The sequence below is a fragment of the Schizosaccharomyces pombe genome, assembly GCF_000002945.2.
Source record: "Schizosaccharomyces pombe strain 972h- genome assembly, chromosome: II".
Classification (NCBI taxonomy): Eukaryota; Fungi; Ascomycota; class Schizosaccharomycetes; order Schizosaccharomycetales; family Schizosaccharomycetaceae; genus Schizosaccharomyces; species Schizosaccharomyces pombe.
The window spans coordinates 2007910-2035745 of NC_003423.3; the positions used below are offsets into that span (position 1 = coordinate 2007910).

At 36.9% G+C, this 27836-nt stretch overlaps 9 protein-coding genes, 15 long non-coding RNA genes and 2 other non-coding genes across 26 annotated transcripts, besides 1 other annotated feature; 14 read left to right on the forward strand and 12 right to left on the reverse strand.

Annotated features, from left to right (window-relative positions):
• Positions 1–176: 176 nt before the first annotated feature.
• On the forward strand, positions 177–4046 carry rpa2 (DNA-directed RNA polymerase I complex subunit Rpa2). Its single transcript, NM_001021723.4, has one exon. It carries the CDS (start codon positions 210–212, stop codon positions 3732–3734), a length of 3525 nt encoding a protein of 1174 aa, NP_595819.2. The 5' UTR covers positions 177–209; the 3' UTR covers positions 3735–4046.
• Positions 439–657, reverse strand: SPOM_SPNCRNA.5448. Its single transcript, NR_194803.1, has one exon. It is a non-coding gene; the product is annotated as a non-coding RNA (long non-coding RNA).
• Positions 2823–3568, reverse strand: SPOM_SPNCRNA.5449. The gene has a single exon (NR_194804.1). It is a non-coding gene; the product is annotated as a non-coding RNA (long non-coding RNA).
• A 349-nt stretch (positions 4047–4395) lies between the features above and the next one.
• Positions 4396–4739: an LONG TERMINAL REPEAT.
• SPOM_SPNCRNA.5450 lies at positions 4410–4699 on the forward strand. The gene has a single exon (NR_194805.1). It is a non-coding gene; the product is annotated as a non-coding RNA (long non-coding RNA).
• Positions 4740–5002: 263 nt separating the features above from the next.
• SPOM_SPNCRNA.5451 lies at positions 5003–6381 on the reverse strand. Its single transcript, NR_194806.1, has one exon. It is a non-coding gene; the product is annotated as a non-coding RNA (long non-coding RNA).
• On the forward strand, positions 5090–7096 carry alp5 (Ino80, NuA4 and Swr1 complex actin-like protein Arp4). Its single transcript, NM_001021724.3, has one exon. The coding sequence runs from the start codon at positions 5153–5155 to the stop codon at positions 6452–6454; it is 1302 nt and encodes a 433-aa protein (NP_595820.1). The 5' UTR covers positions 5090–5152; the 3' UTR covers positions 6455–7096.
• Positions 6609–6846, reverse strand: SPOM_SPNCRNA.5452. The gene has a single exon (NR_194807.1). It is a non-coding gene; the product is annotated as a non-coding RNA (long non-coding RNA).
• SPOM_SPNCRNA.5453 lies at positions 6947–7309 on the reverse strand. Its single transcript, NR_194808.1, has one exon. It is a non-coding gene; the product is annotated as a non-coding RNA (long non-coding RNA).
• A 116-nt stretch (positions 7310–7425) lies between these two features.
• Positions 7426–10885, reverse strand: SPOM_SPNCRNA.5454. Its single transcript, NR_194809.1, has one exon. It is a non-coding gene; the product is annotated as a non-coding RNA (long non-coding RNA).
• Positions 7453–8387, forward strand: psf1 (GINS complex subunit Psf1). Its single transcript, NM_001021725.3, has one exon. It carries the CDS (start codon positions 7591–7593, stop codon positions 8197–8199), a length of 609 nt encoding a protein of 202 aa, NP_595821.1. The 5' UTR covers positions 7453–7590; the 3' UTR covers positions 8200–8387.
• ppk32 (serine/threonine protein kinase Ppk32) lies at positions 8339–11027 on the forward strand. Its single transcript, NM_001021726.3, has 2 exons — positions 8339–8510; positions 8661–11027. The coding sequence occupies exons 1-2, from the start codon at positions 8486–8488 to the stop codon at positions 10883–10885; spliced, it is 2250 nt and encodes a 749-aa protein (NP_595822.1). The 5' UTR covers positions 8339–8485; the 3' UTR covers positions 10886–11027.
• SPOM_SPBP23A10.11C (circularly permuted 1,3-beta-glucanase) lies at positions 11011–13265 on the reverse strand. The gene has a single exon (NM_001021727.3). The coding sequence runs from the start codon at positions 12778–12780 to the stop codon at positions 11257–11259; it is 1524 nt and encodes a 507-aa protein (NP_595823.1). The 5' UTR covers positions 12781–13265; the 3' UTR covers positions 11011–11256.
• A 94-nt stretch (positions 13266–13359) lies between these two features.
• Positions 13360–14125, forward strand: SPOM_SPNCRNA.1482. The gene has a single exon (NR_150369.1). It is a non-coding gene; the product is annotated as a non-coding RNA (long non-coding RNA).
• Positions 14067–14591, reverse strand: SPOM_SPNCRNA.5455. The gene has a single exon (NR_194810.1). It is a non-coding gene; the product is annotated as a non-coding RNA (long non-coding RNA).
• Positions 14202–14777, forward strand: SPOM_SPNCRNA.385. The gene has a single exon (NR_150781.1). It is a non-coding gene; the product is annotated as a non-coding RNA (long non-coding RNA).
• Positions 14778–15307: 530 nt separating this feature from the next.
• On the reverse strand, positions 15308–16631 carry SPOM_SPNCRNA.5456. Its single transcript, NR_194811.1, has one exon. It is a non-coding gene; the product is annotated as a non-coding RNA (long non-coding RNA).
• frg1 (FRG1 family mRNA-processing protein) lies at positions 15940–17278 on the forward strand. The gene is made up of 4 exons (NM_001021728.3): positions 15940–16077; positions 16150–16269; positions 16330–16788; positions 16860–17278. Exons 1-4 carry the CDS (start codon positions 16040–16042, stop codon positions 16978–16980), a joined length of 738 nt encoding a protein of 245 aa, NP_595824.1. The 5' UTR covers positions 15940–16039; the 3' UTR covers positions 16981–17278.
• A 160-nt stretch (positions 17279–17438) lies between these two features.
• On the reverse strand, positions 17439–19534 carry SPOM_SPNCRNA.5457. Its single transcript, NR_194812.1, has one exon. It is a non-coding gene; the product is annotated as a non-coding RNA (long non-coding RNA).
• On the forward strand, positions 17479–20767 carry orc4 (origin recognition complex subunit Orc4). The gene has a single exon (NM_001021729.3). The coding sequence runs from the start codon at positions 17634–17636 to the stop codon at positions 20550–20552; it is 2919 nt and encodes a 972-aa protein (NP_595825.1). The 5' UTR covers positions 17479–17633; the 3' UTR covers positions 20553–20767.
• ell1 (RNA polymerase II transcription elongation factor Ell1) lies at positions 20701–23231 on the reverse strand. The gene is made up of 3 exons (NM_001021730.3): positions 22962–23231; positions 22678–22886; positions 20701–22577 (listed from the first exon to the last, which is right to left on the reverse strand). The coding sequence occupies exons 1-3, from the start codon at positions 23124–23126 to the stop codon at positions 21350–21352; spliced, it is 1602 nt and encodes a 533-aa protein (NP_595826.1). The 5' UTR covers positions 23127–23231; the 3' UTR covers positions 20701–21349.
• Positions 23232–23432: 201 nt separating this feature from the next.
• SPOM_SPNCRNA.5458 lies at positions 23433–23752 on the forward strand. The gene has a single exon (NR_194813.1). It is a non-coding gene; the product is annotated as a non-coding RNA (long non-coding RNA).
• Positions 23753–24250: 498 nt separating this feature from the next.
• Positions 24251–24324, forward strand: SPOM_SPBTRNAASN.02. Its single transcript has one exon. It is a non-coding gene; the product is annotated as a tRNA-Asn (tRNA).
• Positions 24325–24500: 176 nt separating this feature from the next.
• On the forward strand, positions 24501–24619 carry SPOM_SPRRNA.39. The gene has a single exon (NR_151425.1). It is a non-coding gene; the product is annotated as a 5S ribosomal RNA (ribosomal RNA).
• An 85-nt stretch (positions 24620–24704) lies between these two features.
• On the forward strand, positions 24705–26174 carry SPOM_SPNCRNA.5459. Its single transcript, NR_194814.1, has one exon. It is a non-coding gene; the product is annotated as a non-coding RNA (long non-coding RNA).
• qcr1 (MPP complex beta subunit Qcr1) lies at positions 24933–26990 on the reverse strand. Its single transcript, NM_001021731.3, has one exon. It carries the CDS (start codon positions 26932–26934, stop codon positions 25561–25563), a length of 1374 nt encoding a protein of 457 aa, NP_595827.1. The 5' UTR covers positions 26935–26990; the 3' UTR covers positions 24933–25560.
• SPOM_SPNCRNA.5460 lies at positions 26734–27556 on the forward strand. The gene has a single exon (NR_194815.1). It is a non-coding gene; the product is annotated as a non-coding RNA (long non-coding RNA).
• Positions 27557–27836: the final 280 nt, after the last annotated feature.

The following is a 27836-nucleotide window of genomic DNA, read 5'->3' on the forward strand; positions in this document are numbered from 1 at the left end:
GAACACTACCCAAAAAGCGATTTACTATTAGAATTGAATTAGGCAGTGGAATGAACAACGCTATACTATTGCATATTCCGCACTTCAGCGCCTTAATGTTTAAACCATTTTACCGCTTTTCATTAAAGCTTGTTAAGTGTTCGCTTAACGCTCAATTTAGTATGAATATAGCAGGTGTCCTCCGCCAAAATTTTCTCTGCAAACCTGGGATGTCATTCCAAACGTTAGAGCGAGAAAGGACGTTTAAAAATCCGCCCAAGGACGGAACGAGCTTTCCAGATTTGCAAAAGGCCGTAAAACCTCATGTTGATTCCTTTAACGCCCTTACTAATGCCGGACTACTCAACTATGCTGTTAAGGAAATTGGTGAGAAATGTGCATTTGACTCGATCACACAAGAAGAAGGTGGTGCATTGAAATTTGGAAATAAGATTTCCTTCCGCGTTGATGAGGTTCAAATTGCGAAGCCAATGTTGTCTAGTCGTGAAAGGTCTTCTATTAACCGCAAAGTCTACCCTGCTGAAGCCAGAGAGCGTTTGACTACTTATAAATCAAGATTGGTTCTTAAATTCTCATGGAGTGTCAATGGAGGCCCTAGACAATCAGAAATGCGTGAAGTAGGCATGATTCCCATCATGGTACGGTCCAACAGATGTCATCTGGAAGGATTGTCTCCTGCCGAACTTATTGCTCATAAAGAGGAGAGCGAAGAGATGGGCGGTTACTTTATCGTTAACGGTATTGAGAAGTTGATTCGTATGTTAATTTTACCTAAGCGCAATCATCCTACTGCCATCATTCGCCCTTCTTTTGCCAATCGTGGTACTAGCTACTCACAGTATGGTTTATCTATTCGTTGTGTCCGTCCAGACCAGTCTAGTTTAACCAACACCCTTCATTATCTTAACAATGGTGTTACGATGTTTCGTTTTCACTGGCGTAAAAACGAATATTTAATTCCTTCGATGATGATTCTTAAGGCCCTGTTAGAAACCAGCGATAAAGAAATTTTTGAGGGCATTGTTGGTAAAGATTTGGGAAATACTTTCTTGACGGATCGTGTTGAGCTTATGCTTAGAGCTTATAAGTCCTATGGTCTTTACTCCCAAACTGAAACACTTCAGTATTTGGGTAGCAAATTTCGTGTTGTTCTCGGCGTTGCTGAAGACCTAACTGATGTTGAAGTTGGCCGCTTTCTCTTACAAAAGGTTGTTTTAGTTCACCTTCGTGAAGCTAAGGATAAATTCCGCCTTCTCCTATTTATGATCCGCAAGTTATATGCACTTGTAGCTGGAGAGTGCTGTGCCGATAACCCTGACTCTCCACAACATCAGGAAATTTTATTAGGTGGTTTTCTTTATGGTCAAATTCTTAAGGAGAAGATTGAGGATTGGCTAAATAGCATCCGCGCTCAAATTAATTTGGATGTTCGACGCTCAGCGCCTGGTGTTGATTTCTCCGATCGTAAATACTTGACCCGTGTCTTTTCTAAAATTAACAATGACATCGGAACGAAATTACAATATTTCTTGAGTACCGGTAACCTTGTTTCCAATACTGGTCTTGATTTACAACAAGCTACAGGTTACACTGTTGTCGCCGAGAAGTTGAACTTCTACCGCTTTCTTTCACATTTTCGAATGGTACACCGTGGTGCATTTTTTGCTGAGCTTAAAACTACTACTGTCCGTAAATTGCTTCCTGAAGCTTGGGGTTTCATGTGTCCAGTTCACACACCCGATGGTTCTCCATGTGGTCTTTTAAACCATTTGGCTAGAAAATGTGAAATTGTCACCCATCCTTCTGATGTAAGTCAAATCCCATCACTTTTGCTATCGTTGGGTGTTGATCCTCCAAGTGTAGTTGGTCATGAATCTGGTTGGGGATGCGTACAATTGGATGGAAAGATTGTTGGTTGGTGTACTTACAAACTTGCTAAGCACGTTGCTGATGTGCTACGTTTAATGAAAATTGAATATGCTGTCAAGTTGCGTAATGGAACTGCCACTGAACCTGCTAAGGTCCCTTTAGATTTGGAAATTGGATATGTGCCTCCGTCTCATAACGGGCAATATCCAGGTCTTTATCTGTTTAGCAATCCTGCAAGGATGGTTCGACCGGTTAAGCACATTTCTACTGGTGAACTTGATATGCTTGGTCCATTTGAGCAAGTTTACATGGATATTGCATGTTTCCCTAAAGAAATCGTTCCTAAAGTTTCTACTCATGTAGAGTATTCGCCCACAAATGTACTCTCCATCGTTGCCAATATGACTCCATTCTCAGACTTTAACCAGTCTCCTCGTAACATGTATCAATGTCAGATGGGTAAACAAACTATGGGTACGCCTGGTACGGCCCTTCGTTATCGTACTGACAACAAACTTTATCGTCTTCAAACAGGACAAACACCAGTTGTTCGTCCTAAGCTTCACAATACCTATGGCCTCGATCATTATCCAAATGGTACAAACGCTGTTGTTGCCGTTATCTCATACACTGGTTACGATATGGAAGATGCTATGATTTTGAATAAATCTGCTCATGAGCGTGGTTTTGGTTATGGTACTGTATATAAGGGTGAATCTTTTGACCTTTCCCAAAAGCGTCGCAGAGGTGAACCAGTCGTTCACCATTTTGGTTTTGCTCCCGGTTCAACGCCTCGTCGCGAATGGTTGCAAAAGTTAGACGCCGACGGGTTACCTTTTATTGGAATTAAACTTGAGGATGGAGATCCCATTGTCGCTTACTATGATGAATCTACTGGTCAAAATTTTATTGAAACCTATCACGGTACTGAGCCTGGTTTTGTTGACGAAGTTAGACTCCTTGGTAATGATGTTGGTGATTCCGAGTGTCAGCAAATTCATGTTAAGCTTCGTATTACCCGTAGTCCGATTATTGGTGACAAATTTTCCTCTAGACATGGACAAAAGGGTATTTGTTCACAAAAGTGGCCCACTGTCGATATGCCGTTTACAGAAAGCGGAATGCAACCTGATATCATTATTAATCCTCATGCGTTCCCCTCTCGTATGACAATTGGTATGTTTATTGAAAGTTTAGCTGGTAAAGCTGGCGCCTGCCATGGCTTGGCTCAAGACAGCACACCCTTTATCTATTCTGAGCAGCAAACTGCTGCTGACTACTTTGGCGAACAATTGGTTAAGGCTGGTTACAACTATCATGGAAACGAGCCTATGTATAGTGGTATCACAGGACAGGAGATGAAGGCTGATATTTATATTGGAGTTGTCTACTATCAACGTCTTCGCCATATGGTTAGTGATAAATTTCAAGTACGTACAACCGGACCCATTCATAATCTTACTCGTCAACCCGTCAAAGGTCGCAAACGTGCTGGTGGTATTCGTTTCGGTGAAATGGAACGTGATGCTGTTATCGGTCATGGCACATCGTTCTTGATGCAGGATCGTTTAATGAATTGTTCTGATTATGCCCAGAGCTGGGTTTGTCGAGATTGTGGGTCTATTATTTCTATCATGTCTACAATTTCGATGAATGGCGTAGGAAGTGCCTCAGAAGTCAGGTGCAGAAGCTGTGCCAAACCCGCTTTGGGATTGGAAGATACCAGTGACATTTGGCAGGATGGTAGCGGAAAGAAATTTGTCGGCGGCACAAATACTACGTTGATCGCATTACCCAGTGTTTTCAATTACTTGACGGCGGAACTTACTGCTATGAATATTAAAATGATGCTTGAAGTTAAATAGATTAAAGTGTTGAAAAGAGTATTGAAATTAATATATTCGCTTTCAACTTCTTTAAAAAAAATTTTTTTAAAAGGACTGACAAAATGCCATGGGTGATGTGTGTATTTTCAGTTCCATTTGATTCTGTTTTCTTTCGCAACAGGTTTCTGATTTTTGCTTCGGATTACGTTTTGCATATAAAATTACTTATTGTTTTGGGGGAAGAGTTAATAAAAAAACTTATATAGAAAACTATAAAGGTAGGTCTAGGTGGACTAATAATAAATTGATTGATTTTTATCTTTTTGATTAAGAAGCGGCTAAGACATAATTGACAAGAAAAAGTTTATTATTAGATGTCTTTTTGCTTTAAATTGTATTATATATTGGTTAATAGATACTTGATACCAAAGAGTGATCGAATGTTCAAAGAAGCAGATTAATCAGAGGTTGAGATCTGATGCAAATTCGTGAGCACACATTCGTATGGAGAAAAGAGAATTGATATCTTATAATTTTAAGAACAGCTCAACTACAGAAAATCTATGCACTCAATTATAAAAAATACCTATTCGCATGGTTCACATTTAAGAGCAGCATAATGACGAATTACAGAAACCCACGCTAAATTGTATTTTGTGCTTCATTATACTATATTAGATAACCGATATTTAGTATAGTGTGTAAGCTACGCAGTTTGGTATCTGATTTAAGGATACGTAGAACTGCGGTGAGTTTTCCTTGTGATCTATTATATTACAATACACAGGTTGTATGAGTAGCAACTGAGTATAGGTATTGTATTAACTGGGTTATAATGTTACCTATCACTAATATAGCTCATAACTGAACTGAGGAACGAGGTTCGGCTGTAACGCTATTTCGGCAACCGATATTAATAGACTTCATATAACAATAAATATACATTGTTAGTTAACATACTGCATACCGCTATATTGTAAGTCGTAAGAGAAACTCACCGTAATTCTATGTATCGTTAAATATATACCAAACTGCGTAGCTGACTATAGCAAAAAACTCAAAAAATCACTAAATGAATTTGTTTATTAGGAGCATAATAATTATCTTTTCAACTATTGTGGATTTCTTGTACAATTGTTTTTTTTTGTGCTATGAGCCCAATCTTTCATATGAATGCTTATTTTTGAAAACCTAGTTTACTTGACGCGTCTATTAAAAGCTTGAAAATTAGCGACATTCTCGTTGCATGAATGCTTAAAGAATGCACACTTTTCTAAATGAAAGTCTTATTTTTAATTAATTAAACCAACTAAATAAAATAGGAAAGAGTGATGGGTATTTTTAAGAAAAGCCGTTGGCGACCTATTTCATGATCTCAACGATGCGTCTTGTCCAAGTGCCAACGACAACTTTTGCCTGAGAATCTTATCACGTAGACAAACTGTACTGCTGGTAAGATGACTAGCGCATTTTATGGCGGAGATGAAGTTTCAGCTATTGTAATTGATCCTGGAAGCAAATGGACTCGAATAGGTTTTTCTGGAGAAGATATTCCCAAATGCGTACTCCCTAGCTACTGTGGAGAGTTCAGTGATGGCAGACGGTTGTTCGGTGAGGAATACATATATAAATCAAACCCTGGAATGGAAATAAAAAATGCAATTCGTAATGGTTGGGTTGAAAATTGGGATGTTACTGTAGATCTCTGGCGTTATGGATTAGAGCAGCAGTTGAAGACTAATCCTTTAGAGCATCCAATCTTGATTACGGAACCATTTGATAATCCCCCAGAAAATCGAGTGAAAACACTAGAAACGATGTTTGAATCTTTGCGTTGTCCTGCAACATACCTCGCCAAGCAGGAGACGTGTGCGGCGTTTGCAAGCGGGAAAGGTACTGCTTGTTTAGTAGACATTGGTGCGGAGCGTAGCTCGGTGTCTGCTATATATGATGGTTTTGTGCTTCAAAAAGGCTATCAGGTTCAACATTTTTCTGGGAATGCAATTAACGATATTTTGGCGCAAACTCTCAGGGATAAGAATTTCGAAGTGATGCCTAAGTACTTAGTGAAAAGCAAAAATCCAGTGGAGATAGGGCAGCCAGCTAATTGTGAGTTACGTCCTCGTGATACTACAGATTCTTATCATCAATTTCAGGTCCAGCGAGTCTACGATGAATGGAAAGAAGAATGTGCTCTCATTTCCGATGTTCCATTTTCATCTGAAACCACGATTGCTGAATCAGAGTTCGAATTTCCAGACGGTTCCCGTATGATGTTTGGCGCGGAACGCTATCAAATTCCTGAACATTTGTTTGTGCCAGGAAGTGATGAAGAAATGAACGAGGAACCTTCGAAGCCAATAGAACAAACCGAAAATAATGAGGTATCACAACAAGATTCTTCGGTTACCAACACTTCTTCTCGCATTTTGGGGATACCTCAGTTGTTCCAGAACTGTATTTCGGAATGCGATGTTGATATCCGTGCTTCTTTGCTCAACAATGTTATTGTTTGTGGAGGCACTAGTTTGATGCAAGGATTCTCTCTTCGTCTGCAAAATGAACTTTCAAAATTATATCCTGGCAGCCGTCTTAAAATCCATGCTTCCGGTCATGTTGTTGAACGCAGTTATGCTTCATGGTTAGGTGGATCTATTTTAAGTAGTCTTGGAACGTTTCATCAATTATGGATATCACGTCAAGAATATGAAGAACATGGTTCTGATCGTTTGGCTTTAATCGAAAAACGATGTAAATAATACGTGTAATGATAATTACTAATCTCTAATGAACCTTTAATTAAAAGTCGTTGGATTTTAGGGAATTTTCCTTAAGTGGAAAAAAAGGGGAAACTTTCGTTTGAAATAAAAAATAATTGAGATATTATTACTTTACGTATGAGACTCTTTCCCTGTCCTTATACCTATCATTTGAAGAGAAAATATTGGATCATGTATTTTGCTATCATCAATAAGCATCAAAAGTTTTGTTTTTGTAACAGATTGTTACTCTGGACTGGTTCGTTGGCTCTTTGTGATATTCATGCTATTGAATTTGTGTAATCTTCCGCAGATTATACATAAAGCGGATTTTTTTGAGTACGGCCAATACATCGATTGGATTTTATGTTGTAAGCAGAAAAGAAAGTCTTACTGACAAAATCATTTTAAGCTACATTAAAGCTCAATTATTTGAAGCTAAATATGCCTTGCCATTTTTTGGATATGAGTGATAGGTTTTAAATTGTACCCCTTTAGATTCTAATTTCTCATCAATGTGATTGTTTTATTCCCTTAAAGCCCTGTCCGATGAAGCAAGCACATCGTACTGTGTTCTGAATATTACGTGAGAATTGTAATCATTGAATGATATCCTTTCTTTTATTTTGAAATGAAACTTTATCTGGTTTCTATAATTTTAGTAGCAATGATTTGTAAGTTGATAATTTGAAGCTTCGTTAAATCATCTCTTCATTCCATGTGTGACGATGTGAGGAACTCGGTTTAATGATACCTTTAGGGCTCATTCAATCCTTTGAATTAGTATACATTACTTTATGAAACTGAGGTAATCCAAGTAAGTATACGCTTCATTTTAAATCTGTGTGAATGTTTAAATAATAAATTCTTAAAAATTCGCATAGTAGGTTCAACTAATAATTTTGTTATAAAAGATCCATGTTTTATTTACAGTAAAATTTCTACTAAGGAATGCATCATTATGGTCTTATGAAAGACATGTCATTTTCCAACGACTTGTCATCCACAACCATTCAATATAGCTTTAAACAACTATCGAGTGTCGTTGTTAATTATACTAATCCGTTTCTTTTAAACTAAACATAATTAGGAAAATCTGTTTAAGCATATCGTGATAGTTAGTGCTTCTAATCACTATGGAGAATGGTTTGGGGAATCGATCAAATAAATTAATTCGGGACTCAAAGCGAACTCAGTATTTAGATTATCTCCCACCTTACCAAGCGGACACCGTTAATGATGTTGTCAACGAAATTCGTGCAGCAGATCGCGAAAGTCTAGGAATTCTTCAAAATGTTACACATGAGGCTAGTCAACCTTTCCAGCCCCAGGACCATCCTTCTGAAGCGGCAGCTCTATTGATGTTTCATTCTTCTAGTATCTACAATAAGCGATGTTTAATGGCTTACCATAATTTAAGGCTGCAGCGGCTTCGTCAATACTGTTGGAGCGGAGGCAAACGAATGGAATCTTGTTTAGATACATCTCTAAGTACTTATGAGCGTGACTATTTAACGAGATATTCAGAACTTTTGGCTGCTTATAAAGGCGCTTGGTCCGAGCTGGATTTGACTGGTTCTTTGGTTCCTCCTAAAAATTTGTTCATAGACGTCCGAGTTTTGAAGGACGTTGGAGATATTGAAACTGAATATGGTACTATTAACCTTACTAAAAATTCACAATTGCATGTGCGTGCTACAGACGTTGAACGACTCATTGCCCAAGGTTTTTTGGCTAAGTTATGATTATCAAACTAAAAAATACGACTTTCTTATAATCTTTAATTAATTGTCTTTTTATTTAATCCTCTGTTTCCCAAATAAGAGTTTCACTGCTTTTTGAACTGACCCTAAAAATTTCATCCATAAGCCATTCATTCCTACCATCTCCACTGTATACTACCGCGAAAAAAAGGTGTTCAATTTTTATACTTGGTTTGCTTCGAAGGGATTCAAAAATAATTATAATTTTTTCTTTTTGTTTTTGTTGTTTTAAGTTGTTTTTTTCCAAAGCCATCCACTTTTTCAGCTTATGTTAGCCAATGCACTTCGACTAGGTATGCTATATTCCTTGATAAACTCGATTATCAGCGCTGTATGAAAGATTGTAGTTATGTTTATGTAATTGATCATCCTCATCGTCATTTCTATAATCTATTTAGATACATTTCGTATCCCAAGTAAGTATTCTAACGTTGAATGTTTAGTATCAAATTCCAAAAAAATTAAATATGATTATGATATCCAGAAAGAAAATTCAGTCCAAGTAGGTCCTTGGACTGTTTATTCGGCATCCAAAAAGGGAACCAACGAAGAGGTTTCAGTGTTTACATTTGATAAAAAGAATTTGTCCACCTTACTAAAACGCGGGTCTATTGACTCCAATTTGAAAACAAACTATGTCTTAGAGCTTTTAAGAAAAGATGTGTCTTCTCTTTCTCGACTTAGGCATCCCTCTTTGCTTCAAGTGGTTGAACCTTTGGAAGAATCGAAATCTAGTATGTCGTTTGTTACTCGTCGAATTCAATCTATGTTACAAGATTTCATTAAGTCTTCCAACGGAGGATTTTCCAACTACGGTTCTTCTGCTAATGGTAAATCATCTGGGAATGCGTTGGAGGAAGTTGAAATTCAAAAAGGGTTACTACAAATTATTGATGGGTTGGTTTTCCTACATGGTTCTGCGAAGGTTATTCACTACAACATTCGCCCAAGCTCAGTAGTAGTGGATGCTAAAGGTGATTGGAAACTTTGCGGATTCTCATTTTCTCAGTCGGTTGAGTCGGCTCGATATGAATTCAACGATTATGACTTTGGAATTCCATCCTCCTTGCAACAGAGCATGGACTTCTTGGCACCAGAATATATCACTCATGAAATTGCTGGTCCTGAAAGCGATGTATTTTCATTTGGGTGTTTGATTTACTCCATTTTTAATAAGAATCAAAGTATAATTAACGCCAATAACCATCTTTTATCTTATGAAAAGGAAATCACATCTCTTAACTCTCCTACATTCATTGAAAGCAAAAATTTGCCATCTGAAAATTTAAAATCCTTGTTAAAGGAAACATTAGCTGTGGATCCAAAGCAAAGGGCTAGTATGTTTGAGCTAGAGAGATCTCCCTATTTTACAGGAAGTGCTATAGCTGCTCTTCGGTTTTTAGAGAGTTTTCCTGAGAAACTTCCATCTGAGAAGGTTTCTTTTATGGAATCGTTGAGTAAGAATCTTACTACGTTCCCCTATCGTATTCAATCTCAAAAAATCTTGCCTACTTTGTTGGACCATTTAAACGACCAAAAGCTGGTGCCTTCATTGTTGCCTTGTATCTTTGAAATCTCTAAGGGTTTAGATTCTTCAATTTTTTCTTCGAAAGTATTTACGGCAATTTTTCCTATTATATCGGCTGCTAATTCATATCCTGAAAGAGTTCCCTTATGCATATTTCAATATATGGATTGTTTAAAATCCAAGCTACCAAGTGGTGAATTCTTGTCCAAAATTGTTCCGTTCATATATGGTTGTTTCGAAAATTCATCATTGAATGTGCAAACAACGTCCATCCAAATACTTGGTACTCTCCTTGATATCATCGATGTCACGACTGTAAAGTCTTCTATTTGTCCTAAACTTTATCATTCTTTCTCCGTTACGAATCAGTTAGATGTAAAGGTCGCCATCTTAGACACGTTTAACGTTTTCATCAATCAAAAATTTTTAGATTCTTTTGCGATTGTTGACAAGTTATTACCTGTTTTAGAGAAGGTGAAAACTCGAGAACCAACTGTTGTAATGGGAATGGTTACGGTTTATATTTCTGCCGGTGCCATAATTCCCGAAGAGACAGTACATGAACAAGTGATTCCCAGATTATGGATTTTAAGTGTTTCACCAAGTCTGTCTCTCGAACAGTATAATAAATGTATGAGAGAAATTCGAAGTTTGAGTGACGCTGTTCAAAAATCTCATGCTAAAAAATTACAATCCAAGCCTTCTTCTGTAGTCCCCAATCGAATCACTACCGATCCATTTTCATCGCAGACTAAGGAAGCAACTTCCAAGCCGTCCTCTATATCACCTAATAAGGCTACCACTAACATCTTTACTTCTCAAGCAAGCTTGTCCAGCCAGGGTGTTGCCCGCGAAACTTCGAGTGCATCTTCATATCGAAGTTATTCTCAACGTGCTTCTACACCCGCCGTAACCGCTAAATCTTCTTTCCACTATGCCACTCCAACAAGTGGTTTATCAAACTTCAATAGTGTAACTCCTTCCTCCTCAGCCAGCTTGTACCCACCATTGATACCATCTGAGGCAAGAACTCCCAGTGTACAGCCTGCAAATAGAAGAGTTACTACACCCGTTGTTAACCAAAACACAGTTACGAGTGACAGTTCCAACGATCTTGGTGGCTGGAAAAGCCTTCTTTAGTTATTACTAATTTGCAAATTACTCATTGCGCAATGTAGATATATGTGTTAGATATGTTATATAGTTTTTACAATCGGTTTAATTCTTAACTAATCATTTGTTTCATTATTTCAATGAAATTCTTAATTTTTAAATGTTAATCAAAACGTTTCATGTGTAATTGACTATCAAACCAGGAAAGATAAAAACAATTATTTTGGTAGACGCTATGTACATAGTAAATAAAACTAAAAAATATAATAAAAAATAAATGGTAACGGCCAAATTTACGATACGCAAAATGAAACTAGACAGAGCCGTCCGTTCAGAGAGAAATATCATGCAATAAAGCAAAATTTAAGGAAACTTCAAAACGCGTGTTTTTAAGAACTTTAACTTGATAATTGAACAATGGTTGCACCAGATTGCAACCAAGCATCGACATCAGAAGCAGAGTAAGTTGAGTCAAAGCTAACGTTTTGGTCGGTAACATCAATGATGTAGATACCAGAAGAAGAAGTGTCATAAATAACAGCACCGATCATGCTGGAGCTAGTGGGACGAGCAAAGTAATCGCTGGAACCAGCACCACCACCGTTACCATTGCTGCTTCCTTGTGAACCGTGAAGGGTAGGAATCATCTTCTCGTTACCAGTGCTCAAGACTTCGAAGATGTCAAATTCACCACATCCAGTGGTCCAGCACGAGCAATCGGCATTTCCATACTGAAGGGTACGAGGAATCTGAGCATTCAAAGACCAAATGGCAGGCATGTCTTGGTTATAAGAAGAAGAGCTATCATGGGGCATGATAAACTCCATTAACACAAGCTTGGCTCCAGAGAAACCGTGGTAAGCAGGAATACCTGGTAAGTAGTAACCACAGTCATTGTTGCATTCGGTAGCAGTCCAAATGGAAAACTCTTTGTCAGAAGCCACTAAGATATTTTCAAGGACTTGAGAAGATGAGGCACCATCAACACCATTGGAAGCAGCAAATGAAAGAGAGTTACCAAAACAAGAAGACCAAACACCACTACCAGCACTACCACCCATGTTGTTCAAAAAGACGATATTGTCCGAGGTGCCCGAATCGGCCTCATAGAAAGAGGAACGACCCCAGTCGGAGGAGCCAGATGATCCAGAGGTAGTTGATGTGGAAGTGGCAGATGTGGTAGAGGATGCGTAGGAAGTAGAGGCAGGAGTGGACTCAGAGGCGGAATCAGGAGGGGCAGCGGAAATAATGGAAGATGGAATCACGGTACTAACGGAAGAAGTAGCGCTGTCGACGACTGAGGAAATAGTGGCGGAAGCGGAATCGGTATCGACAGAAGATGCAACAGAAGCAGCGACAGTAGTAGGAGTAACGCTGGCAGCGAGATTGTCGGTAGAAGCAGAGGAAAGGCTGGCAAGGCTTGACAAAATGTCACTGCTAGCTTGAGCTTCAGAAGCAGCTGGTGTGGTGGCTGAATCACCATAAACAGCTGTAGTATACATGACCGTTTCGTACACGGTAAGAGTACTGTCGATGACATCGTCACGCTTATGATGAGGATGTCTCTTCATGTGTTGGTTGTTGCTACGCTTACGAAGAGAAGATAATGCGTTAGAAGTGTCGGGATAATAGACTGCAAAACGCTTGAGCTCAATAGGGCCACGGAAGTGGAAGGAGAACTCTTCGTCAAAGGGAGCCAAATTGCCGCCATAAGACTTGGGAGTACTGCTACAAGAGCATGAAGAGGTATCCATGTTGGTGATTTCGTTATAAGTAGAAGAATAGCCAACATTGGTGAATTCTACTTCGGAGGCCTGGTTACAGTAGTAGTAACCATTTTCCTCAGAGCATCCATCGGCTTTAACGCCAGAAAACGCGAAACAAAGGAAGAGAAAAGAAGCAATAAACGACTTGGCAATCATCTCAAGTTATACAAAGAAAAGATAAATATGTGAGTAGATAATAATATACTTAGACGCCGAACTAGGTATGGTTGAGGGGATATGTATGCAAACGCGTCCTAAATGAAAAAGAAAGGATTAGTACAAGTAAGCACTTGCCAAAAGAGAGCGTTTCGATATGGGGTATATGTAAAGAGTAAGTTTTGTAAGAGGCTGAAATTGGAAAACCAAGTTAAAACAATATATTGTTTCCGAAAGTGACAGTCGAGAACAAAGGATTGAGGGAAGAAAGAAACTGCAAACAAAGAGGCTTAGTTTTAGTTCCTCAAGACAAAAAAAATCCTTGTTCAAATAAAGGATGTAATAAAAAACGATTTTGAAAGAGAAATGAGTTCTCAAAAACGTTTGACCAAAAAGAAGTATCAAATCAAGTAATGCCTTTGCTTAGACAATACTCAAAAACCACAACGTATACAGTGGTTTAGTTGAAGTAAAAAAATAAAGGCAAGAACTTTTAGGTTATAAAGATATTTATATTTATATAACCAAGATTACCAGCCTCCTTGACGCAAATGATATAAGTAAGGAACGACTACCAACCAAGATTCACAAAAGTAAGAGTGTGACGAGAGTAAAGGCTAAAGAACCGAAAACACAAAGAGAGAGAGAGTAAAAAGAAAGTGGGTATTTTAGTAAAGAAACGAAGGTGAAAAGTTGGATTTAACACAACAACAACGAGAGTAAGAAAGAACGGACGTGGAACCGGATCAGAAGACCAACAAGTAGTTGAAGTATGTATATATTAAAAGAAAGACAAGAAAGTACTTAAACCACTCCGACTGACCAAGATCCGACACTCAGAAATTTTTTATCCAAAAAAAAGGCGTAGTTAATAAAAGGTAGTTGTAGTAAACAACGGGTTGTCAGGTGTTGTATATAAAGGAACGTCGAGGTTAGGGTTTCCTGAGAGCGTTTATAATTGGTTAAAAAAAAGTCATTCAGGACAGATTATTCGTTAACGAAACTTTTGATTCTAGAGATGACGGGCTCTGAGTGGTGGAAACCATGAGAGCAAAAGCGTACTCTAAAGTTTAATGCAAAGTAGACAGATTTTGATTGGTTTATGATAGGAAAGTCGGAGCGAATTGGAGGAAAGGAAGGTCAAAGTGAGCTGTTGCAATCTGCACGGGTGTACGCTTGCGTCCAGTAAAATTCGTAAAAGGGGTTTAATGAGAAGGCTGCTAATTCAACAAAGGCAAACTGACTGGTAGCGGGGATCTTTCCTTTGTGCTCTCTTTTGGATGGATATCGCTGTATATTTTAAATATATCTAACAATATTATTTTAAGGATTTCTAGACAGTACCGCATGGAGCTGGCCACATGCAATTATTAGGTCGTACTTAGAGTAATAGTAATAGTAAAATCAGGGCAGCATGTTATGTTACATCAATGTTTACAAGATCGCAGAAGTTGTAATAACTAAGTCAATTTTTTTCTATTTCTTTAGTCTTTTTCTTTCATTTGTTGTTTCGCACAATTAAAATTGCGCTCTAATATTGACCTATTTTTACCCATCCTTCTATGGATTGAGATAAACCATATTAGAATGGTCGGGTTCCTGACCAGCTTTGCGATCAGTATGGAATTGTATTGTCTAGCGATGGCGATTGTGTGACAATCAACAATTAATTTAATTATTCAATTCTGAGCAAATTTAGCACTCAGCCCATTTGGACTTTAATGAATCATTACTTTCACCAATTGGACTCCAATGCGTGCCACCTAATTTCATTGCAAAGAAATGGCCATATCGGAATAATGAATGCATATGCTAAATTAAAAAAAAAATTAAATAATAATTTGCGAGCTTATGCTCAAGAAGAACATTAATTGCTGAATTTGTGGTTTAAAACATTGTTTGGCAACTAAAAGTTAACAGATAAATATTTATATTTATATTTATTCACTGAGCATATTAATGGAAAGCTATTGAATTATATTGCTGAAATTCCTTATATGTATATTCTTAATATTATTTATTTATTTATTTAAATTTTATTTTTATGTGGTTGAGGCTTATCATATTATTTATCAAGTCCATACATCCGTTCAATTGTTACCAATGTTTGCTTAATTGTGTCCAAAACGAAATTGTAGATTTTCCATATTTACTAGATATTCACGTGGCCTCAATTTATATATCAAAACCAATAATGAAAAATTGCGCACTTGCATTAATAATTAAACCATTGTTTTTATTTGCCATCAGCAATAATTTTTTGATTAAAAATTTTTTAAGAAAAAAAAAAAAAAAAAAAAAAAAAGAAATTTATTCACCGTGATTAAGAAACTAACATATTACGCATATGGTTAGTATATTAGATAAAAATAAATTCTTATATTTATTATTTATTTTTTAAAAATATTTATTTTATTACAAACATTAAAATTTTCATGTTTCAGCATTTGGTTTAGATGAATGTAAAAGTCGTTAAAAAATAACCTTATTAACTAACGAGTTAGTTTTTTTTTTTTTTTTTTTTTTTTTTTTGAATGTTTTGGAATTTCCAAGTTCATTTGTACAACAATAATCAAGTTAATAGATTAAATAACAAAATTAATACTATTGTTTTTTTATCACTCAAATATTTTCATCCACTTTTGTGCTGTTTTTAATATGCAGGTATTATGGCTACACTTATTCACATAGTAATAAGTAAATTGAAACAGTGCTCATCTTTTGTAAGCTTTCAACTGAATAAGCAAAAAAAAATTCTTATTGTCATCAATGGACTTCCTTTTTTGGAATATGACTCGTCCTTCAACGAATGTTTTTGGTATTGAACAATGCTAGTCTTCGGTGCATACTTCTTCTCTCATCTATATTCAAAATTATCATTCAATTAAGCACATTTTTTTTCTTTCTCAAGCCATTAGAATGTTATGCAAATCATCCATTTTACAAACCAACATTAGCATGGGTCACAAAAGTCACATTGTGAGCAACAGAACATTTCTATTCATATAAAGCATTTCCTTGCTTATTAAAAACGTTTGAACCTCTTTTGTTTTGCTAAGAGTACCTTGCCTATTCCTCAGAACATATTGGATTTCAGCACGAAGAAGCATCTGGTCTGTTCAAATCCTTAACACTACTCCCACTACTTGCTTTTTCCTCGAAAACCACGCATAAATATTTAGTCATTATCCATTATTAACAATTATCATTTTTAAGGATTTTTAATCGTTTAAATTCTTGGTAATTTACTGATGGTAAAATGTCTATGCGATTAACTTTCAAGGGAGACAAAAAGATGTAAGATAAAATGAAATAACTGCTCGAATGTGGTAATTCATATTATATTGTTCATCACTAACAAGAAATCAGTCAAAAGAAGAAAAAAAAGAACACAAAATCACTTCAATCTTCTCTAGAATCAGCTGAAAACGATCCTTTTTGGACGGACGCAAACGAGCTAAATGAGCTTGAGGGTCCAGCGGTTATATAGTAAGCTTAACTTCAATATTCTTATACCTTTTTTTCTAATTTACTTACAACTTTATGTAGTAAAATAGACGATGATGCTGGTGTATCTCTTGGAATTGAAGAAGTTAAAGAAAGTTGCGTTCTTCTTCCCCTCGACAAAGTTTCGCTAGAGCCAGAATTGACGCGCCAGGTGTTTTTGTTATCCATACTGAACAATACTATACTATTGAAAAGCTGTTTAGGTAAATACATGTCATGTAGTAAGTCTGGAGACTTGTATTGTACGCAAGAGGCGGTAGGATCACAGGAACAATGGATAGCGGAGAATCTGGGCTCAGGATTTTGGGCTTGGAAAAGTGTATCAACGAAAAAATATTTAACATTAAGTAGAGAAAAACAAGATCAGGCCATTGCATGTGTCTCTGACACTGTCATTCCTGAAGCCAAATGGAGAATTCGAGTACAAACTCGTTTCCTAAAGAAAAACAAGTCTTCTTTATTTGACAACCCAACCATACATTCCAGACAATTAGAATCTATGTAAGTTATGCTATTCTATTTTATTGGGGTTTCCCTTCTACTTTCGTCATTCTAACTTTGTAATTTTACAGGGCTGGAAGAAAACTTTCTACCGATGAAAAAAAGACCCTCAAAAAAGCGTTTAAGGAAGGAGTTCTTCATGAAGCATTACTAGATTTACGAGTATCTTCAAGGAGCGACAAATATGGTTAATTTTTCGGATATTCTTGATAAACCATTAATATCTTGACTTACTGATTAATGTACGATTACCTGCTGGACCAAAGCTAGCAAAAACAGATTTGATTTTTTCTCTTGAATTTTAGGCACCTTGTATAGCTATTGAGACTCCTTTCAGCTATTCACTACTTTTATGTATGAATTTACAAAGCTTTATGGTAATTACTCATTTCAAAAGTGAAGTGTTTTACTTCATTCCTTAATTTTAACGAACTATTTTTTTTTAATAAAAAATGAATATTTAATGAATCTGTTGAAATTCATTCCCTTCATACATGTATGGTTTTACAAATAAATGCAACAAGTAAATAATTATAGTCATCAGCATCGCTTGAAAAAGATTAAAATAGTTTTAGATTATTACTACTATTACCTAGTCATTATTTCAGCTTCAAAAATATATTTCTATACTGGCCCTGTCCTTAAGGCTGTACGCCAATCTTACTGCTCACCTTTACCAAGAATCGAAGTAACACCCTGCATCTGTCAAGTCAAGAGGAAATTGAAAAAAATAATTAGAAAAGAGACCAATTAATTGCATTTGTTAATAAAAAGGCTAAATTTAGAGGATCATTATTTTTACAGTGTATAAAAACCATAGGGATGTGCATCTTCAAGTTTTTAATATGAGCTCATCCCCATTCACAAATCTTGGGAATTTGGACACAGAAGCAATCTATGAAAATAAGGAAAATGAATACCAGACAAACATAACTAATGAGACCTCAAATGTTCAAAATTTATCAAGTGGTAATGATGATCAGCAGTATCCCAATTCTACGAATGATGATGCAAATAATGGATTAACTGCCTCTCAAGCAAAATTGCAAGATATTGCCGCTGTCACTTTATTTCAGGATAATAATATTTCAACTACGACTTTAGCTCCGCCTTCACCTTCACCTTTGCGTCTCAATGAAGCTCCTCGCAGACGTGGAAGACCTCGAAAATATCCACCAAAACCAATTGACGAAGGATCGGAGCCTATAATCAAACGGAAGCGTGGCAGACCTCCAAAAATAAAAAGTTCTTCTCCTTCCACAAAACTAGATGATCCCTTAAAGCCTAAAAGAGGTAGAGGACGTCCTCGTTTACATCCTCTCCCAGTAGTGCAACCGTCTGTAGATGAGGGAACAACTCAAAATAATCTACAGATGGGGTTAGATGAGCCGAATATCATAGAAGGTTTTGCCGAAGGGCATGCCAATTTAAGTGAGCTGAAGCCAAAGAGAGGGCGTGGACGACCTCGAAAAATAAAACCAGAAGAAGGGAGCTCAAGTCAAAATGGGCTTTCTCCTTTGGTAGTATTACCTGCGAAAAGAGGGCGCGGGCGTCCACCTTTACATCGATCTGAACAGAAGATTGCAAATACTCCAATTTCGAATAATGTAACGGTTGAATCGACAGGTACAAATCTACATACTCATTCACAGTTGAATCCAGAAAATGAACAATCTTCTTCTGAATTCTATTCATTGAATCCACAATCTGAAATACGGAAGGAAGTTGTAGTCACAGATCAACCTTTATTTTCTACTGCAGACGTCCCAGTAAAGCGGAAACGTGGACGACCTCCTTTAAATAAGCCCAAGATACTTTTTGGGACAAGTACTGAAAATAAAATAGATGAAAATAGACCCAAACGAGGTAGAGGAAGACCTCGCCTTGAAAGACCGAGTGGCTTGCCTTTAGATTCAAAATCACAATCCCTTTTTAAAAGAAAGCGTGGTAGACCTCCAAAAATAGCTAGTGGAATTGTACCTTTAAGCGCCTTTACTAGAAAACATGAGGATATGCTTCATGACTCAGACGCGTTGTCACTTAAACATTTTGCTATTACATCTCCTAATAATCAACAGTTCCTTAATAATCAACAGCGAGAATCAGCTCCGTTGCTTCCTAGAAAACGTGGACGACCACCGAAAAAGCGTCAAGAGAATGCGGAAATTCGTAATATCACACCTGGTTTAACCGATTCCTCTGTTCACTCCTCTTCAGCAACTCCGCAATCCGAATCTTCATCACCCAATTCAGTTTCTCCACTACTTCCTTCATCTGACAGATTACCCCTTCTTCGACAATCTCAATTTACACCTCCTCCCAAAAAACCTAATTTCGAAGTTGCTATTATTTCTCCTAAAAAGAGTCAGCATAAACTTTATCCTAATCCTGTCGTTGAGTCTGTATTTAATGACGTCCCATATTCTGAAATTGACTCACAGTTACATACTATTAAATCTACGATTGCTGCAAGGTTGTGTGGGAAAAGCCATATCCCTCTTGTAGGACATATGGATGAACAGACAAAGCTTTATCAATGGGTCCGACAAACTATAGTACTTGGCGAAGGTAATTCTGTCATTATTGTCGGTCCACGGGGTTCTGGAAAATCAGTTCTCGTGGATGATATACTATCACGCGCAGCTCAGGAAATAAATGAAAAAAGTTATGTCGTAAGATTGAATGGTACGTACCAGACAGATGACAAACTAGCTTTGCGTGAAATATCGCGACAATTATCTATTGAACTTGAATCTATCGAGTCTGATGAAGCATTAAAATCAGAAATGAACTTTTCTGATACACTTACAAAATTGTTAGCTACATTGTCTCATCCCGTGGATTTGGGAATTGCAGAAGACGTAATGACAACGTCTGCAGCCGTGATATTTGTTTTAGAAGAGTTTGACCTGTTTGTTCAGCATTCACGGCAAATGCTCTTGTATAACTTGTTTGACATTGCTCAATCGAGGAAAGCCCCGATACTGATCATAGGCTTGACTACTCGCTATGATTGTTCTGAATCACTTGAAAAGCGAGTAAAAAGTAGGTTTAGTCACATGGTAATTCCCATGCGACCACCTTCTTCGCTTAGTGAATTTGAGCAAATTTTAAAATCTGTTTTGTATGTTTCTGACGAAGGCGGAAAAGACCAAATAATAACATGCTGGAACCAGAGAGTGGATGAATTGCTTTCCGATACACGAAGTCACTTACATAAATTGGTACAACATCACTATTTTGCAAGCAGAAATTTAAAATTATTGTATGTTGATTTATTATTTCCCATACTTTCCATGGCACCTGATCGTCCATTACTTGCTGATGAAGACTTCGCCAATATCAGTCTCAAAGTTTCTGACCATAAGGTTGAACTTGTAAAGAATTTAAGTTTGTTGGAGTTGGCTTTATTGATTTGTGCAGTTCGCTTTGAAGCTAGGGATATTCCAGCTTGCAACTTTAATAGTGCTTATCAAGAATATCGACAACTGCATCAATCTTCCGTTATAAATGCCGCAGCATCGGGAGCTCTAGCTCATAGCAGTCGATTATGGGGAAGGGATGTTGCTTTGGAAGCATGGGAAACTTTAGGGTCTATAGGATTGATTATACCGGTTCACCCTTCTACTAATGTTAGTGGTGCCCTTTCTAGACAATGCCAACTATGGCAGCCAGAAGTGGATATCAATGTAGTTTCTGTAGGTTTGCGTGAACATCGACGTTTGCCATCGCATTATTACCGCTGGCTTAAGGAGGTTATATAAAAGAATTGCAATTTTTTTTGTTTCTGTTGTATTTTATTAACTTTGTATCCTTTTTAAATAAAACAATATAAGAAAGGCAAAAATAAGGACGACCGTGTTGAAGGTTATATACCATTACACATTGTAGTTATTACCGATATTTGATAAATAAAAGTTTTAATTTTAATTGATTAAATATTTGCTTCTGATAAACGAAAATAGAATTTACTTTTTTGCTATCAGCGCTGGTTAAGCTGTGAAAGAAGCTGGTCTCCAAATATTTATATTAGATGACTTATGAAGGTAAATCAGTAATCAACGGATCAATGAATACCTAAACATTTTAATGATAGTTTTTGTTTCAGGGTCACTTTGTACTAATGTAGAAAAAAAATTTTGGCGGAATATTTCATGAAAGGTGGTAAGAAAAACAAAATAAATTAGATTAAACGAAAGGACTCATCAGTGGTACTTTTAAGCCCAAAAAAAAGTGATAGCACATAAGGAATTCACGCAGTTTAACTAACTTAAAGATATGTCATAAAAGTTTAAAAAAAGCATCACAATAACAAGATTCTCATTATAAAATCAAAAACAAACTAATATTCAATAAACTGCTAATTGAATATGAATTTAACCAATTTATCTTTTAAACGAAACACTAGCCTTAACGAAAGCAGGAAAAAACAGCCTGCACTCGTTGTAGGCACCGTACAGTATTGAAACAATTTTGAATTGAAGCTGAGATAACCGTCACCTTTATAAAACATTGGAAATAAAACTGAGTGTTAAGAAAACCGGAAATTTATTGAGAAAAGTTAGAGGGCTAGCTCCGAGGAAGCATCGTAAAGTGTATTTTTCCAGCTTTTGAGCTGAGAATGTAGAGATATAAGTTCATCTTGGAGCTTGTTTAAATTAGGATTATTAGTATCATTATTATCATAATATGAAGAGACTTTTAAATATAAATTCTTATAACGCGGATAAGTTTCCCGAAATCTTTTTGCCAATGCTCGCATTTCTTCTGTAGTGTAACGTTGTTGACGACGCTTTTTAGCTATCCATGCATCTTGTTCATTCTTCTTGGGAGAGTTTGCATTGGGTTCAAGAGTGCCGTTGGTAGAAGACGAAGACGTAGGAAACGGGGTGGAAGGCAAGGATTGCGGAGGAGAACGACTTTTTCGTTTGATATGTGGAGATGAAAGATTGGAGCAAGTAGTGGAAGAGCCAGGTGAAGGAATGTCGGAGATAGGAGTATTTAAGTTTGTTGTATCGCTTAATGAAACGGCAGAGCTTTCTGAACCAGTACGAGAAAGATTTCCCGATGTTTTTCGGTGTGAGGAGGGGGAAAGCAAGGGAGAATAGTTTGAAGCGTTGAGCTTGGGTATGCGGTGTTGTTGTTGATAAGAAGAAACCGAGGAAATAGAAGGCATTGAAGGAGAGTTAGTGTCAATGAATGAAGGAACATGAGAAGTGGGTTGGGCCAATTGGGGAGGAATTCGTTTTTCATTGTTGAGTTTAGTAATGTTTTTTTGTTTTGACACTAAAAGTGAACGTTCAGGAGCATCAGGAGGCAATTGCATGTTGTCGAATGCATTGGACATACGACTTAGAACGGCATTCCTGTCTGCAATACTATAAGGACGCCAATCAAAGACTCGTACATCTTTATACACAGGATTAAGGAGCTCCCATTGATTCATGTTGTTCTTCCAAGCGACTTCTGGTAATAACGCTTGTAATTTGGAAAGTGACGCCTTTGTTCTTAAACGAAGAAAATCTTCAGTTTCGGGAGCGATTGCCAAAAGTTGGATAACACGAGTACGAAGATCAATGCCTTTGGCCGAGTTTTTATCACCAGAATAATGTGGTGATGCAGACGGTTGCGAGACGGGAAGGTTTGGGGAAGGTGTATTTGTGGGAGAAGAGGAAAGACCAATTCGTGAAGCACTTGTATTGAGAGGCCTGAGTCCATTTTTTTTTAACTGCTTTTGCTTCCTAGCAGTTGTATTTTTTGAACCACCATCATTTTGAAGGGTAACAATTCTATTTTTACAAATATTAGCATAATTTGAAAAGAGAAAGATTGAAAGTAACTTCTTCCAATCCATAGAATTGGTTGATACTATTGTCGTTCTTTTCATACCTTTTTTCTTCTTTTTCCTTTTGAGCTTCCTGCGTACGATTTTTCACTCGCTCAGCAGTTAAACTGTCGAGCTCTCTACGAAGCTGTAGCTTTTGTGAGACACGGCCAACCAGTTGTAACGAATTCGAGTCCACCAGTCTGTAAATCTCATGCGGAGCAGTTTCTGGAACGGAAGTGCATTTGTAAGACCTATCGTTCGCTAATATTGACTAAAAAAAGTATATTGGTTAGCAACATTCAAAATTCATTCTTCTTTATCGCTCTTCACAAATGCCCACACATACAGTACCAACATCACTGCATTCCAAGCTCACGTCTGTTATCGTTCCTGAAAGATATCCTTCGAGAAACTCTTTGGGTAATTGTACCAGCATCAATAAAGGCGATTCTTCTTCATTTCCGCCTAATGCTACAGGTAGAGCATCAGAAATGCTACTGTTCCTAATCATTCAACCCAAATAGATCGATAGTAAAAGCCTCTCAAAATGATTATATTAGCTAGATGGCACAACGGAGAAGCTTGTTTAAGAAGCCAGTAAGTACGGTAAAGGGATAAGAAGGTGGACTAACATAAAGATGCACCTTATGTATGAAACCTAGCTAGAGCTAAGTAACAAAAAGTAGCACATATTGGTGGTGTACAATAGGAATAAGCAGCGTATCGCTAAATGGAAAGAATAATGTAAACATTCGAAATTCAAAGAAACAAGTTGCAGCTTTGGTGTAAAAAAATATTTCTTTTTATGTCCTTTTAGCTCATATGTGACAGTGTACTATTTTTTGAGATGAATATCGGACTTTGGTTTACATAGTTCAGTTTTTAGTAACAGTGGAAAAATGAGAATTAGGGAGCGATGCTGAACAAATTTGAGCTTGCGTCCTTAGTTTACTATCTAGATATAAGTAAATCATATTTTTCTAAAAAAATAAATTTCCGTTAGGTTCGAAATTCTAAGCGGCGGAATAGGGTTACGGGACCAGAAATTTATTGATGAACTAGTGAATCTTTTAGACTTATTTAATCAATGACTTCTTGAAAACTCTACTGAATTGAAAACAATGATGCTTTACAAATTTTGCCAATTATTCCATAATTGAATTCACTTTTGTTGACGAACTGTGGTATTTATAATTTCAAACAAAAAAAAGGTCTTTAGTACATTAATTTATCAGGTTAAATGAGCCAATATAAAGCTGTTTAATTAACCACAGATTTTTTTTTGATTTTACTTGCTGGTCCTGTTATTCGTGTTTATCAAACTACGCAATTATTTAGATTGTTTTTATGATAATTTGTTAATTTCATTTAATTCAAATCGAATAACGAACCATTTGTTTTTCATTGAATCTTTACATATGTTTACTACATAGTGAATATATTTATAGTCTAGAAACAGTCTTCTTCTGAGTGGAATTATCTATCCTTTAAAATTCATGTTACTAATACAAATATAGTATAACTAAAGTTCCGAAATACTTGATGATTCAGAATAACTGGTATTAAGACAAAAGTAATGACTAGGTTTAAAGCATAGAAGATATATATGTTTAAAATATATCTACAGACATCCAAGGTCGGGTAGCATAGTTGGTTATTGCGCACGACTGTTAATCGTGAGGTCGAGGGTTCGAGTCCCTCCCTGACCGGATATATTTTTGTGTAAATATATTTTGTATATACACAGTTAAACGAGTACTACCAGTTATTTTATTATTGTGCTCATTGAAAATTCTTTCAAAAATCATGTTGAAGCTTTTAACAAAATTTAAAATACCTCTTATCTTTTCTTACACTATATATCTTGTTAAATTTTTTGACAAACGTCTACGGCCATACCTAGGCGAAAACACCAGTTCCCGTCCGATCACTGCAGTTAAGCGTCTGAGGGCCTCGTTAGTACTATGGTTGGAGACAACATGGGAATCCGGGGTGCTGTAGGCTTTTTGCCATATATGTTTTGGTTTCCACTATCGTGCGAACGATTTCAATAAACAAACATTCGTGTTTTTTTCGCTTATGCAAATGGAAAATGTTCATACCAATTTTTAACTCCATAAAAGCCGATATTCCTTACAGAAGATTAACCCGATAAACCCTCGCAGTGATTGAATGAATTGAACGGAATGCTCGACGATTATTCGCAAAAATCTATTTTTATAAAATAAAACTACATAACTACATTATCAAGTCGACTTACTACTACATGAATTTTAACGCAAGTTGCTAATTACGAGCAAGCGCCCAAGAAAAAAGGTACAAAAAAGGAAGAATGAATTCAGATTAACTCTGTAACATTCAAAGTTATGTCGATAAATTTTACAACACGAACGAATCCGTTTCATTTGTAAACATGGGTAGGTTAGTAAGCGGTTTCCGCTAAATCAGCGATAAAGTGAATAGTTGCTAGAAAGAAAGCAAGAAAGTAAAAGAGATTTTCAAGAGACTGCTAAATGAGAAGGGAGATAGAAAAATAAGATGACAAGGAATATCACGGGAGGATAAATTGCAAGCAAAAATGAATGCAAAGGCAGTATAAGAAGTGTCCGAGCAATACACCTTGACAGATAATAAATGAGAGAAAAGTTTAACTCTGAAGAAAGGGGGTTTTCAAAGGTGATGCAGTAAGCAACCGACTTTGCACTATAAACAACTCTGGTATGCTCTCATCTACTGAAATGATATTACTTGTGTGCAAACAGCTTCATATCCAACCGGTGATAGTACTGATCAACACGTAAACAACGTATATTGGTGAATTCAGCTCATATATCTGAAGAGAGCGAAGAGGCAGACGAAATCATAAAGGCGTTAACAAACAATAGCAAAGGATGAGCCTTAAGATTAAATAATAGACAATAGTCAAAAGTCCCAAGAAAATGCGTTTACCAACGGTTCATAGAAATACTGCTACGAATACGGTTGTAGTCCAACAAACCCTCAATGGAACCAACAGCAGAAACAGCAATGTCCTTGTCCCAAATCATCTCGGAAGCAACGCGGGCTACATCTTTTTCAGTGATTTGACCGATACGGAGATCAACCTCTTGAGGGCTCATACGACGACCAGTTGTAAGCAATTGGCGACCAATGTCCTCTGCAATGGCGGTCGTTGAATCCAAAGAAAGTAAAAGCGAAGCACGGAGTTGTGCCTTGGCACGTTCAACCTCAGCACGAGTTGCAACGGTTAAACGAGCCCAGTTTTGGAGGGTAAAGTGGACGAGATCATCAATACGGCCAAGGTTCTCAGTGACAAGATAAATACCCCAAAGTCCAGTATCACTATAACTAGTACTGAAACTCATGAAGCTATTGGCAAGTTGATGTTGTTGAACAATAGTACTAAGACGAGAAGACAAATGGGGAGATGCTCCCATAGCACGGTCCCAGTTACCAATGATGGCTTGCATGACTAATGCAGTAAAGTAATCTGGGTGTTTCCAACTCATACCTTCAACAGCAATGGCAATGTTGGCAGTTGGTGAATCATCGTCACGAGCACGGATTTCAGACCCGACGAAACGAGGTTTGAGTCCACGAGGAGCACCAAGCGACAATTGCTCAGCTGAAGGCTCCAAATGGCCAAAATATTTTTCGGCGAGCTTTACAAGCTCCTCATGAGATATCGAACCGGCAGAAGAGATAATCATTCTATCACTACGGTAGTTGTCCTTAATATACTGGAGAAGGTCCTCACGGGTAAGAGATTCGATGTTTTCCTTAGGACCCAAAATTGTACGTCCAAGAGGATGACCCTGATAAGCGGTAGCATGTAAATGATCAAAGACTACTTCATCGGCCATTTTGTCAACCTCTTCTTGCTCTCTTAAGATGACTTGGCGTTCACGCTCAACCGCCGAGGCAGAAATGCTTGAATTTGTCAGGATATCGGCCAAAACGGCAACTGCATTAGGTACAGCGTTTTTGAACGCATGTGCATAATAAACGGTTTGTTCACGAGAGGTGTATGCGTTCAAATGTGCACCAGTATTTTCAAATTCCAATTCCAATGCTTTTTGGGAGCGATTTTTCGTTCCTTTGAACGCCAAATGTTCCAAAAAGTGAGCAGCGCCATTATTTTTTGCCGTCTCAGCTCTTGAGCCAGCATCAACGCCCACAAGGACGGTCGCTGTTTGGGCATACGGATGATGTTCCGTAGCAACTGTAAGCCCATTTTTTAAAGTAGTGGTTTCTGTTTTTGGTAAAGCAGTAGTCGCAAAACGACGTACTAGCTTTGGCAAATTCTGAAGCCTCAGCATAGTAATATCAATTCAAGCTCCTTTGGTTGGGTGGGATTCTGTGGATGGTAAAGGGTAAGTAGGTAGCAAGAAGGTATTCCGTAGAGGTGTAGCGTAATACGTGTTATCGAGGTCCCAAGTTCGAATTTCGGCAAATGACCAATTGATCCCATTTAATAAAAAAAGAAAACTAGCAATCCTTGAATCCCTTACTAGAATTTCCATGTAGAGAAAAATAAGAAGTTGACCATTCAAACAGAAACTTTCGGATTGCCTAGTCTTTGCCCTGTGCGCAATTTGCTATAAAGGAAGGAAACGAATGACCGTACAATCCAGTTCATGATATAATATATCTCTACTTAACATGGAGAATCTCATTGGTAAAAAACTATGTAGGGGATATATTGTTTCATCGGTATATTGAAAAGAATCTATATGACATTGAATCAGACAGGGTAAGACACTTCATCAGGTTAAGTTCGTATTCATCTACATTAAAAGGTTATTTATACTTAACGAAATTCTCTTTTCCATGATTTCCATTACAATATTTCGGTTAATACATTTTTAAAAAAATAACAGTCCAACTATAGAATTTTGACTAGCACCGAATCAAGCATTGTTATACATCGACTATTGAGTAGCTTGATGGTTTCTTTTTATGAGAATAGTTTTTTATATAAATGATATTAATTTAAATAAAATTTTCATCCTCTTAAAACCGTTTCTCTAACCTTTTTTTAAGCCAATGCAGCACCTTTATATTAGCATAATTGCTACAAGTAAATTTCTATAGCTTTATCTATATTATATTATTAAGTAAAAAGATTTACAGTAGATTATTGTTTTTTCACAATGTAGTGCTTTCCGTAAAATTTTTTTTGAAACTGCAGTAACTTTTGGTACTGTGTAATATTATAATA

Bases quoted from the DNA above. Each gene is read 5' to 3' on its own strand.
- qcr1 (NM_001021731.3), bottom strand. From the start codon at position 26,934: ATGCTGAGGCTTCAGAATTTGCCAAAGCTAGTACGTCGTTTTGCGACT.
- alp5 (NM_001021724.3), top strand. From the start codon at position 5,153: ATGACTAGCGCATTTTATGGCGGAGATGAAGTTTCAGCTATTGTAATT.
- orc4 (NM_001021729.3), top strand. From the start codon at position 17,634: ATGAGCTCATCCCCATTCACAAATCTTGGGAATTTGGACACAGAAGCA.
- ell1 (NM_001021730.3), bottom strand. From the start codon at position 23,126: ATGATTAGGAACAGTAGCATTTCTGATGCTCTACCTGTAGCATTAGGC. The intron at 22,887-22,961 runs GTATGTGTGGGC...TACTTTTTTTAG, and splicing joins AATGCAGTGATGTTGGTACT to TCAATATTAGCGAACGATAG. The intron at 22,578-22,677 runs GTATGAAAAGAA...TTGTAAAAATAG, and splicing joins AAGGAAAAAGAAGAAAAAAG to AATTGTTACCCTTCAAAATG.
- rpa2 (NM_001021723.4), top strand. From the start codon at position 210: ATGTCATTCCAAACGTTAGAGCGAGAAAGGACGTTTAAAAATCCGCCC.
- frg1 (NM_001021728.3), top strand. From the start codon at position 16,040: ATGTCTATGCGATTAACTTTCAAGGGAGACAAAAAGAT. The intron at 16,078-16,149 runs GTAAGATAAAAT...ACAAGAAATCAG, and splicing joins TTCAAGGGAGACAAAAAGAT to TCAAAAGAAGAAAAAAAAGA. The intron at 16,789-16,859 runs GTAAGTTATGCT...GTAATTTTACAG, and splicing joins TCCAGACAATTAGAATCTAT to GGCTGGAAGAAAACTTTCTA.
- SPOM_SPBP23A10.11C (NM_001021727.3), bottom strand. From the start codon at position 12,780: ATGATTGCCAAGTCGTTTATTGCTTCTTTTCTCTTCCTTTGTTTCGCG.
- psf1 (NM_001021725.3), top strand. From the start codon at position 7,591: ATGGAGAATGGTTTGGGGAATCGATCAAATAAATTAATTCGGGACTCA.
- ppk32 (NM_001021726.3), top strand. From the start codon at position 8,486: ATGTTAGCCAATGCACTTCGACTAG. The intron at 8,511-8,660 runs GTATGCTATATT...TTGAATGTTTAG, and splicing joins AGCCAATGCACTTCGACTAG to TATCAAATTCCAAAAAAATT.